General features: G+C 41.9%; 1 protein-coding gene across 2 annotated transcripts in view; it reads right to left on the bottom strand.

The window, feature by feature from the left end:
- Window positions 1–8,425: 8,425 nt before the first annotated feature.
- Window positions 8,426–11,950, bottom strand: part of LOC147673937 (methyltransferase-like protein 25B) — a 361,337-nt gene continuing 357,812 nt past the window's right edge. For both annotated transcript variants that reach the window (XM_086945027.1, XM_086945026.1), the window contains exons 9-10: window positions 9,524–10,309; window positions 8,426–9,170 (exon numbers count right to left, since the gene is read on the bottom strand). In XM_086945027.1, the coding sequence (XP_086801153.1) occupies window positions 10,215–10,309 (95 nt within the window). In that variant the 3' untranslated portion in view covers window positions 8,426–9,170; window positions 9,524–10,214. The remainder of the gene's footprint in view (window positions 9,171–9,523; window positions 10,310–11,950) is intronic.

The following is an 11,950-nucleotide window of genomic DNA, read 5'->3' as shown; positions in this document are numbered from 1 at the left end:
CAGCATGACGTGTGGGTATTGACGGGCTGTCGCTGGTTATCATTGCTTTTGGTATCGCGCTTTGGGGCATTGCAACTTTTTGGGTGGTCGTGTTTCGCATTTTTTGTTAGTCGGGTTGGATTTTGCGCAGTCACTTGGCGCATTATCATGCTACTATCGCATGGTGCCACAAGGTTGGGAATTGGACGTTAAGACAGTGTTACTTTCTCGTGACAGACTGCGATATGCACAGTTGCGTTAAGTTACTTTTGCGATGGTTATCACACGTTTTTGAGAATATGCCCCTGTGAGTACTCTAACCACTTTTGTAGGTGCCTTATCTAGTTGTTGGACAGCCCTATTATAAAGGGGCCCTAGAAAGAACACTTCAATAGTAATTACTAATCATTAAAAAATACCAGTATTTATGTGATTCCTTTTCTTTCCCCTGCAAACCAAGAGATTATTTGATAGGTTCCTTGGATTTCAAGCATGTCTAACTAGTGTAAGCAGAATCCGGATGAAGGGGTGAGAAACACACTCCATTTTACTTTTCTCCTCAAAGGTCAGTTTCGTTTCGGGACATCTATCCGGATGAGATCCCCAAATTATTGGGGTTCTCACAACAGCAAAAGATAATGCTCTTTCTCCAGGATCACATTTTTTTAAGTTTGCCAGGGACAAGAACACAGGTCTTGTGATGCCAACATCAACAATGTAGCCACTACACTTGATCCTATCTCTAAAGACTAGAGATGAGCTGAACATGTTTAAAATAACAGAAAGGACAAAATATCTGTTTTTGTCAGGACCATTGGTAACAAAGCAAATCTGAAGTGATCCTTCTAAGGGGCAAGTACAGGTTTTGTATTACAGTAGATACATGGACATATTTCCAGGAGGTTGACATGTTTTTTGGCCACTGTTGGTGATTGATGCACTGAAAATTTGAAGGGTCATGCACATTTTCCAGTGATCTGTTGGGAATTCAGGGGATGTTAATTATTTTCTTCTTTTAGGATATACATGCTAAATTTGAAATGCTGCTCTCTGTGCAGGGGACCCATCTGAATTTCTGCTGCTAAGTGACCTCCTAACACACTCAGCAAGTCCTGTCTTTTCAGTTAAGAACATTTTGCAAACTGGCACTTGTGACTCTGCGGATAGCATGGTAACTAGGAAGTACTAAATTGCAGATTGGAAAGTGCTGTTGGTTAAAAGTCCAGGACTCAAAGAAGATGTCACACACAAGATGTGCCTCTTACAGAAGAGCAGTGTATTAGTGCTAGCTCACTAATGCTTTGAGTGATTTTTTTTATTTTTGGAAACCCAAAAAATGGAAGATCAGAGAAACAGGACATGCCTCTCGGAATAAAAGTGTTTTTAAGACTAAGAATTTAATTATCAAACAATGAGATTACATCAATCAATCAACGCTTAATTGTTTAAGTTAATAAAAACCATAACAATGTTGTATAAGAAAATAAAGTCTGTCGATTTACAGTCATTTAAAACGAGATAACATATTCAGTACCATGACCTAAAACTCTGTCCATTCATAGAAACATGATTATGAAGAAGTGAGTGTCCTAGATAGTAGACAGTGGTGTTGGGTGGGAAGGCAGTGAGATTCCCAAAGAATGAAGAAGCTTACACGTTCAAGGCTAGCAATAAAGGGTAAATGCTTCCAACTGCAGGATTCATAAAAGGAGGGGCAGAAATGGAAAATAGGCTTTTAACCCTTTCGCTGCAAGCCGTCCCCCCCTCCCTGTGCTAAGCCTTCTTTTGGTTATTTGGGGTAGTTTGCGCTTAGGCCCCTGTAACATTTTAGCCAAAATACAGCAACTTTTTTTTTTTTGTGAAAAATGGGTAAAAGGTACTGCAGAAGAAATCGTCTGTTTTTCCCCAGCAAACTGTATCAACAAAGAGTTTGTGCTGCTGAAATCACCATCTTTTCAGCTTTCAGGGACAGGCAGCTTTTTGTCAGAAAACCAACATTTTCTACACAGCTTTGACATTTATTGGGACATAGCCTAATTTTTTTATATTTTTGTTAATGGTAGAAATGGGTGTGAAAGCAATAACGAGTCCCAGAAAGCTATACATTTTCAGAAAAGTAGACAGAATTCTGAATTAAAAAAATTTAACAAGGGGTAATTTCTGGAGATCTTTCAAGGTTTTCCTATAGAAACTAACAGTTGAAAAAAACAAATATTAAAATTGAGTTGAAAAAAACTGCTGTTTATGCCAACGTTTTCACCTGTAACTTCTTCTAAGTATGGCAGATTTTTGAAAACAATATACTGTTATGTCCACTAGACCGTTATGGTTGTGGTGATATACAGGAATAGTAGGGTCACCAAGAACCTGAGGTACCCAGAGCCAATAACTAAGCTGCGCCTTGAAATGGGTTTTCATTGTGTACTGGGTACATAGCAATTCATTTGGTAAAATCTATAAAGAGTGAAAAATAGGTTTCAAGGACACCTATGTATTTCCGAAATTGGAACAAAATATAAAGTTTAGAAGGAGTAGTTATTTGCGCATCTCCGAAATTGTGGTTAACCATACTAGCATGTGAATAAGAGGACATTTTTCAAAGTGACTTCCTTTTTACACATTGTCTTACATTTGGGAGGCAGAAATGCATAGAAAGTCATTAGGTAATAGCAGTTGTTCTACAATTCTGTATTCCCCTAAGTCTACCAATAAAAATGGTACCTCTCTTGTGTGGGCAGGCCTAGTGGCTGCAACAGGAAATGGCCCGGAACGCAACATGGACAAATCCAATTTCTCTAGTGAAAACTGACCCTTTTTTCGCAATGTGCCTAGCTGTGGATTTTGGAGCCTAGCTCAGCCGGCACGGAGTGTGAGAATGCACTTCTGAACATGTACAGCAACATAGCCAGTGCTGATAGATTTGTGATAGTCATAGATGCAAAGTCCATTGAAGTAGATGCTGTTTTGATGCAGATGGAAAGAGTGTTGAGGGTGGTCGTGCCTGTCGTGTGCATCATCAGAGGTGTGGATAGCTTGTATACTGTCACAGTAGTTTCCAGTTGTTGGACATGAAACATTAAGCAAATGTGTGGAGGTAAAATATGGTCTGATCATAAACTTGATATAGTTGTTTTTAATACCAAGGTAGCACCAAGAGACACCTCAAGATTATGTGAGTGGTTGTTCTATTAGCAAGAGTTCACATTTGTCTTGAACTATGATCTTGGTAACAAGAATGTACATTTCGATTGTCTAGATTACTAATTAAAAAGGGTGAGGTAGTAGCAAAAAAAAAAAGACTGGTTGGTAGTGACTGTAGAAACATTCTGTAATAGAGTCTAAGACATAAATGAATGGAAAGTAAATGTAAAGGAAGATGTTGAAATTACTGAACTTTTTAATGGACGAAAAGGAGGATGGACAGTTACTCATGGTAAAAATAAATGTGTATGATAGGATCAGATTTATCAGAGGATAATTGAATCTTACATAGAGCTAAAACATTCGTAGTACCTGAAGGAATGAGAAAAAGGTTTAAGGAGATAAGTACTGAGGGTTGCAGAGGGATGTCAGCCAGGAAAAGGAAAACTACAACAGATTTCTGGTGGTCTGAAATTGATAGGTTAATTCAGGGATGTGTGAGAAATTGCATTTCATACATGTAAACTGATAAATCCTGTTCCGTGCAGGAATCTCCCCTTACTCCTATTGAGTACTCTGACAGAACAAGGCAGAAGGTTGGATTAGACATTGGTGCTCTACTTTTTAGGTCTCGCCTTTTCCATTGGAAAATGGAGAGAATTCAAGTGCTCAAAATACTCGTCAAACCAAGGGCTTTTTGGTGCGGTTTTCTTTGAGTTCACGTGAATCACGTGACCAAACAAGCACGCGCATCAGGCTCCCTCCCTCCTAATTGCATTTTTTCACGGCCGCCACCACATCAAAGGGCTTCTCCTCCCCTAATTATTCATGGCTGGCTGGCCGTACTTTCAGTTTCCCGGCCGCTCTTGTTTTATTTGAGTATTTTCGCAGGGGTTTGCCTGCAGACTCATCCCCTCTGCTTAACTCGGTTTTAAATACAAATCCAGCTTGTTAGACAGTGTGCATTTTAATGGAGATATGAGAACAACGTGCCTGTTTATTGAACATTCACTTTCAGCGGAGTTCCTCTCATTTGCAGTGCTTTTATAAAAGCAAAAGCAGCTTTACACAAAATGTCAACACTGTTAGGTATTTCGAAAAAACACTGATGTTTGCATGCAGCTACTTAAGGAATGGAAGTGCGGGTTATCGGCTTACCACAATCCAGGAAAATACCACAGGCGAACTCAGCAGCACACACATTCGAATGTTGCATAATGAAGACGCACACCAGCACGCAAGAAATGCTGAAATAACAACAAAAGCGGAAGAAGGTAAAGAAACATGTGCCTGCTTTGAAACATCGCAGTTGCAGTCCGGGAGGTCGTCGGAATCCACACTGCCGCTGCCATCGTCGGACCGGCTGCCCGCACCGAAATCTGAAGCTGCAGCCGCAACCACCATGGCCATCAACGGCTTGAACATCACAAATAAGTTTATTGGAAGCAAATCTTCTGAATTTCACAGTCTCATGTTAGGTTTTCCCCTTGTAGACACAGCAGTGTGCCAACAGCACTAGTGAGCTTCTGACATGCTGCCCCGCGCATATCTTATGTATCTTGTTACGCGAGCCTCAGCGCAGACACAAGCTGGTCATGTTTCTAAATAAAACTTTTGCTCCGCGACTTTTGCCAGGCTAAGTCCCTTGGAATGCGCGGCACAGGCCCGGAGAGCACAGCCCTCACAGTCACAGTGATTGGGGAAAGACGAGGGCAGCAGCAGCGGCGCAACGCAAGATGGAGGCGTCCCCCAGCAATAATGACCGAATGTGCGGTATGAATGAAGAGTGACCCCCAGTCCCGCACCTCAGGGACAGGAGAGGCCTATGCTACACAAGGCAGTTGTACTGCCCTCTGAGGACTGAAAGTGAAATGCCACTGTTCCACCGAGGAAGAGGTCAGCAAACGGAAATGCATAAATTACTCTGCAGTTTGAAAGGAAACATTTATATACAAAACATAAACCTACGGACATCTACATTAATTTCTTATAATGCTCCCAGATGCAGCATCAGTATGCACCTGTAGACCCAAGTTAGTTATCTTTGGTAACGCTCTTTCTGTTTCTGATGAGTGCTCTATCGCGCCACAGATTCCTCATCTTTAGAATATTCGCTGGACTGAGCCCTGGAAACTTTCAGCAATTCTAAAGTACGCTGACATCAGCCAAATATGAGCATCACCCCAGTGCTCCTACATCAGTTTCTTGCTTGGCTCTTCCAGCGCCCTCAGAAGCAGAGCATTTAACACTTGTCAGTACCAGTGTGCAGATTTATAACTTGGGATCTTTTTTAGATGTTAAAGGAGGCCCTTCACAGAACGCTTTTTCCCCTTGGCGCATCTCCCAGGACCCGCATTATTGCAGGTAAAGTATCAAGAGCCCACACACCGTGCCCCCAATCAAGTAAAAAAAAAAAAAGCCCGTTGCTTTTTCAGCAACCAGTCGCCAAAGAGGAAAAGAGGTGAATAACGTGGAAGGATAAACTTACCAGGCGGCTGCGAAGGGGGGGCCTCCATCATGTTGCAGACGGGGATTTGACTGGACACGGAGCGCGCGCTAATAGGATAATGTGGCTGTGATGTGAGAGAGTACTGCCTGCTCCTCGTCCTGACCTGCTGTAGTTTACGAATGGTGCTGGCGGCTAATTCCATCTCAGCTTGCAGCGCGTTAGGCAACGCCACCTGCAGATAATTACCCGGCCGTCTGCTGAGGCAATCAGCAGCGCTGCTCTCGAAGAATAACACAGGGGTCCATAGCAGGGCCACGCGACCGGTCCGGCGCGCTCTCCTCCCTGCTACCGGGGGCCAAGACAGGCAGGGATATCCTTAAATTGCACAGCCAACGAAACTCCTGGGCAAATGTGGTAAGGGGATAAACAAGGGCACGGCGAAAACATGGCAACAGTCACCGCATGCAAAACTCGATTGCTGTTTAATTTCCTACCCCACCACCATACACGCACCACCATACACGCATACAACCACTCACACATACAACCACTCACACATACAACCACCCACACATACAACCACTCACACATACAACCACTCAAACAACTACACACACAACCACACACAACCACACACACACAAACACACACTATCTATCTATTGCCCTGACTCTATCTCTCTATCGCACTCACTCTCTATCAATCTATCTATCTATCGCCCTCACTCTATCGCCCTCACTCTATCTATCACCCTCACTGTCTATCTATCTATCACCCTCACTCTGTCTATCTATCTATCGCCGTTACTCTGTCTATCTATCGCACTCTATCTATCTATCGCTCCATCCCCAGCATCACTCAGGGGCACCACAGCATCACTCAGCACCACCACAGCATCACTCAGCACTACCACAGCATCACTGGTTCAAATATGCTCTCTCAATGTTTGAAGCTTTATTGCAAATGTCACAAAAAAATGTTAATATGTCACTTCTGTTCTTGGATTTTAGTCAATGAACATAATCTTCACAACAGTTATTTACAAAAGTTTAAGCTATTGCCATTAAAAAAATACAATCACTTTTATTTAATTATTAATTAATTAAAAAAATTAAAAGCCAATGTTAATTGTAATTTCAATACATCTAAGTAAAGGCAATACAAAACATGATACATTACAAATACTAAAAGTGTCACATATGCTAAAGTTAAAAGTATTGGCATTGTAAATCACAAAACATAAGTATAAAATGTCATTTACAAAACCAATAGCTCCAACTTTCCTCCTGCGAGACCTATTGGCATCGCCAGTGCTTGTTTTAAATGGTTTGCAAAGAAGATACTTTTTTGGTCATAATGGATTCTTACTCTAAGTGGCCCAAGGTGATGTTTGGGAACAAAACTAAGTCCAACGACATTAAAGAATTTCCGATTAAATTTTCACAGGAGAAGGATACCCAGAGAAACGTATTAAGGACAATAATCCACAATTAGTTTAGTGTGAGACTACACGATATTTGAAGTTGTTTGGAGTAAAGCACAATAGGCAGCTATTTATATTCTGTCTGAATTAGTAGACAGTGTATTCTTAAACTTGGAGATTATTTACAAATGTTACTGCAAAATAAACTAAGCTGGAGGGATGGGATACGGAGGATGTTGTGGGGCTGTAAAACTACTCCGCTATCATCTACTGGAGTCATTCCATTCTATTTGTTTTATGGCAGAAAACCTTGCACTGAGGAATGCCCATCTTGGATGGGTAGACTTGAGATAAAAGAGCTGTACCTGGATTGGGTGCATCAGAGAGCGAGAAGTAATCCGGAAAATGAACAAAGATTCATTGTCTAGGGTGAGGATTCAATGTTTATGAGTGGGAGCATAATAAGGTGTCAACAGTCTCGAAAAGGAGAATCAAAATGGTCTACTCTAATCCTAGTGATGAAAGTCAATAGTAATTCTGTAGTAATACAGGGAAAATAGAAACTGAGCATCAGTAAACTGGTATCATGTTATGTTGGAGAGGCACAACTTTATACAGGGAAAAATGTGATGTTTAAATAGGGGTGAAGTCTGAACACAGAATTCATAGTAAGGTAAATGTAAAAATGTAAAGTCACATGCCACAAAAGCTGAAAGATTTTGTTGTGAGATCCGAGTGAGAACTGCAAATTTCTCCTTTTCATATAATATACACATGCCAATTTGTTTTACCTAAGTTTAGTGAACTTTAGGCTAAAAACAAGAAAAAAATGTTGGTAAAGGCAATAAGTCACATCCCTTTTATTCTAAGATGGGATGTTCTGGAAGGTAAGAGAAGAATGTTTGATTTTGGAAACCTTATAGTTGTCAATGGATGAAGATGGAGCAAGTCGTATATGCCTTTCCTCTCAATAGGCTTGTCACTAACCGATTTCAGAAAGTGTATTTCTGTTTTTCCACCAGTAGTGATACAAGTTGTGTATTGGAAAGAGCTAAGGTGTAATAGTAGCTGAAAATACTGAACAGTTCATCGTTGCTCTTTTTTTTAGGATGATCACGGATAGTACAAAGAGAACTACACCATATTTTTGTACATCTGCCAACAGACACAATTGTTGAGTAACTGTGTGTCTGTGTTTTCCATTCCGTTCCCGCCCTCTGTATTAATCAGTGCTTTCTCTCAGATAGCTACACATATCCCAATTTACAAAGGAGAAGTTTTCAAAGTCCAAAATCTAACTACAGTAGGGTCATTTCTAGGCTGGAGTAAATTGCTGCCTTTCACAAATCCATGATTTCCAGTGCTTATTTATTCATGAACAACTTAAAGTGAGTAAAGTTATGCATGAGTAAATGAAAAAAACAACAGTATAATTTTTCTTGTTTATTTTTTTTGGTCTTCACAGAAATTATATTCAGGCCCAATGAGAGAATTTCCTTCGGACTGCATAAAGAGAGTTTGGATACTATGATGTGTAGGATATTTGACATTTACAACAAAAACATTACTTTTTTATTGGGGCTATGGCAAAACATGTTTACAACTGGGTAGGCCAATATAAAATGTCTAATGCCCAAAGCACCATGATATAATTTTTCTTTCAGCTTCGCCCCCTTAACACTCCCATTAATGTTTTTTCTCAGCCATTCCCACCTAAGAAATGCACCTACTTCTGCCACTTATATGGGCAGTAAGTACTGTGTTCATTTAGGGTGAGAAACTACCTTTGAGTTTCTGGGGTTCAATAAATTGTGGGGGCCACCCAACAACCCCACCTTCCGGTACACTCACATTTCCACTGCTAATTCTATATTTTACCAAGATATCACAATGAATAATTTGATGCATTTGTAAGTGCACTTTGTGAGATATAAAATCACCAATCTTGATTCAGTGAAACAATATTTATTTATTATTTGCAAAGAGTTGTTTCGCTCTTTGAAGTATATTGATGTATTTATTGATGCTAAGAACCCTGCGAATGACTACATTGGCTGGGAGTAAGCCTGACTAAAAATCGTATCAACAGAGGGGAAGGTTTTAACAGTTTTGTAAGTCTAAGTGATTTTAGAGTAGCACAGATGGTCAAGCATGGCACTTGCTTTCGTGAATAGCTTTCTTTGGAGAAGTGTGGCTCACTGGTTAGAGCAGGCAGACCCTGAAGCAGAGGTCAGACCTGGGACCAGGGTTCAATTCCCGACGCGGCAGGGTCTTGAGCTCAAATGTCCACGGACCCGATAATTCTCGCTTCGGTGCCTGACCTAATCATGGGTTCACACTCTGCAACTCTGGGCATTAAGCTTGCTTAATCTCCACAACGGCCCCCTGCGGCGGGATGCCTGGCTTTCACCTTGGGGATGCCCTGTAGGGGCTATCTCACAGGGAAAAGCCAGGACGGGTTCCCAAGGCAAGCGCTTAGAGACCCCTGGGTGATAAGCGCTATATAAATCCAAACATACATACATACATACTTTGTGCACCCAATAACACACACATTTTAACAGCTGAAAACAGACCATTTTCATGACGGAACTGGTTTGATGTTACTATTAAAGTAACTAAGCCAACGAACTAGTTCATTACAGAAATGCACAGCATTATTAAGCAATATTGTTCCATTTCTAAAAGCAATTATTATGGTAAAAAAGAGGAGATGTTAGATCTATACATATCAGCCTCAGAGATAAACTGAGATTCTGGAGTTAATGTCTTCAGTGCAAATGATTTATATAGATTTAATTGTCTGATATACCAAGCGTTTTTGCGGTCGAAAGACCTCTGGTTTGCAAAATAGAGACAATGTCTCGAGAAATATTCAATTTTCAAAGGACACTTTGCGTTCGACTCATCAGTACATCTGTAGCATGGGAGAATGAATCCAGGGTCAAACGCCTACTGATCTAGAAAACCACTTACTGGGTTGCAACCTGCCTTGGTACATGGAACCTTAAATCCTCTCAGTGCTGATTTTTCAGAACAGATTAGTTTATGTATTTAGATTCACATGGTAGCACCTTCCCACAAGCTTATGTCGATGATGCTGTAAGCCAGGATTTCAAATTTAAAAAAATTCATGAAAGTGAGTGTATGAAGCACGCCACAGCCTTCATTTTTATTTGTAGTTCTATTGTCTCTGGAGTATCTCGTGATCTGATACGTAGATTATGTTAATTCCTTCTTTGGCTTGGCAGCCACCAGCACCAGGTTCCTGGGTGATAGTTTAGGGTCGAAAAGGGGAACCAGCTCACAAGGAAACCCTGCAGGAAAACAAATGGAGAAAAAGGATTAGCTTCAGTGGCGGCTGGTGACTTCTTAAAGTGGAAGGGTCTAAAAGTTAGGAATGAGTGTTACATCACAAGCAAGCCAAGCAAGCAAGCCCGACCGACACATTGGGGAATCGGGGGAGGTCTCCCCAGCGAAAACTTTGAATAAAAGAGAGGCATTTCAATACAAAACTATTTTACGTGCAAGTAGACCTGGGGTCGAGAATTTAAAAAAGTTCTTGCAACTCCTTCCTTAGCCCTTTCCGTGCTGATGACGAGCCTAGGCTCGTCATGCAGCACGGTGCTCGTGTGCTGGTGACGAGCCTAGGCTCGTCATGAGCCGTGGAACGCTCACACGCGGGGCTAATTTTCCCCCTGTGCTGAGCGTTCCATTGCGCGGGCGTGGTCATGACGAGCCCAGGCTCGTCACCAGCACACGAGCACCGTGCTGCATGACGAGCCTGGGCTCGTCATGAGCACAGCGGCGCCGCGCGTGGCCCCCCTCCCCCCCGCGCTGTGGGGAAATTAGCCCCGCAGCGAAGGGGTTAAACTGACCTCATTTTGTTCACTATGGTAGCCTTTATAATTTGGTCTGGCACACATTTAAATCTAAGAGAAGCATTACAAAAGAGACATTCAATGTCATTAAGCACAGTTAGGGGTGACGTGATAAGGGAAATAAGAAGGGAATAGATTTGATAGGGAAAATGTGAAGCATTGATTAGTTCCGCTCAACAACACAGTGATATTGGCCTTTTATTACATTAAATAACATTTGCAATAGAACTGCTGCATATACCCCCAGGGTAAGGGGAACTGAATGTGCTGTTACCATCTGTTTATCAGACTCTTGCAAATGTGCATTTCCGGCGCATCTGAGATAGTTATGGACACAGGGTGAAGGCTGCACACATGATGCACTCCAGTGCATCTGAACATGTTCCAGACATGAGGCTACTGAGGCAATGGTCTAACTCAAGTTCATCCGAGCCTGTCTTGTACTAGGGTGCAGGGAGGCAAATCGGATTCAGCCAATGGCCTCATTGGCCACAGTAGGAAGGTGGATATCTGACTATATGGTTACCCCCACTTTTTGCCTGGTGCTTTGCTGGCTTTCGACTTAGTTGGACTGGGACCCTGCTATTCAGGGCCCCAGTCTATCTGTTTTCTCTATAAAATGGACTCCATGTACTTTAGATACAAACCAGATTGGTTACTGGGTCACCCTTGTGAGCCCCTGTATATGGTACCCTAGGTACCCAGGGCATAGGTGCACCCTAGGCCTACCAGGGGCTGCAGCATGTATTGTGCCACCCCTGGTTAGCCTTCCAAACTGACACCACAGGTCTGTACTTACAGCCTGTGTAAGGTGGTGTAATCACCCCTTACTTAGATATAGTATATCTATATCTTCCTTATATATAGACACATAGTGGCATATTATCAAGGGGGCTTATCTCCGCTTTTTGGCTTTAAAAGCCAAGAAAGCAGAGATAAAATTATCTCCCTATTACCTAGCTGTCGCTAACACCAGTTAGCGACAGCTAGTAGGAGATAGCGACCATCTTGGGCCCCACTTTGCATGTCAGTGATATTTATCACTAATGACATGCAAAGTGGGCGTGCCAAGATGTT

This window comes from Lissotriton vulgaris, chromosome 12 (assembly GCF_964263255.1).
Source record: "Lissotriton vulgaris chromosome 12, aLisVul1.2, whole genome shotgun sequence".
Taxonomy (NCBI): Eukaryota; Metazoa; Chordata; class Amphibia; order Caudata; family Salamandridae; genus Lissotriton; species Lissotriton vulgaris.
Note: the sequence above shows the minus strand (reverse complement) of the source record. Positions and strands in the feature narration are given on the sequence as shown.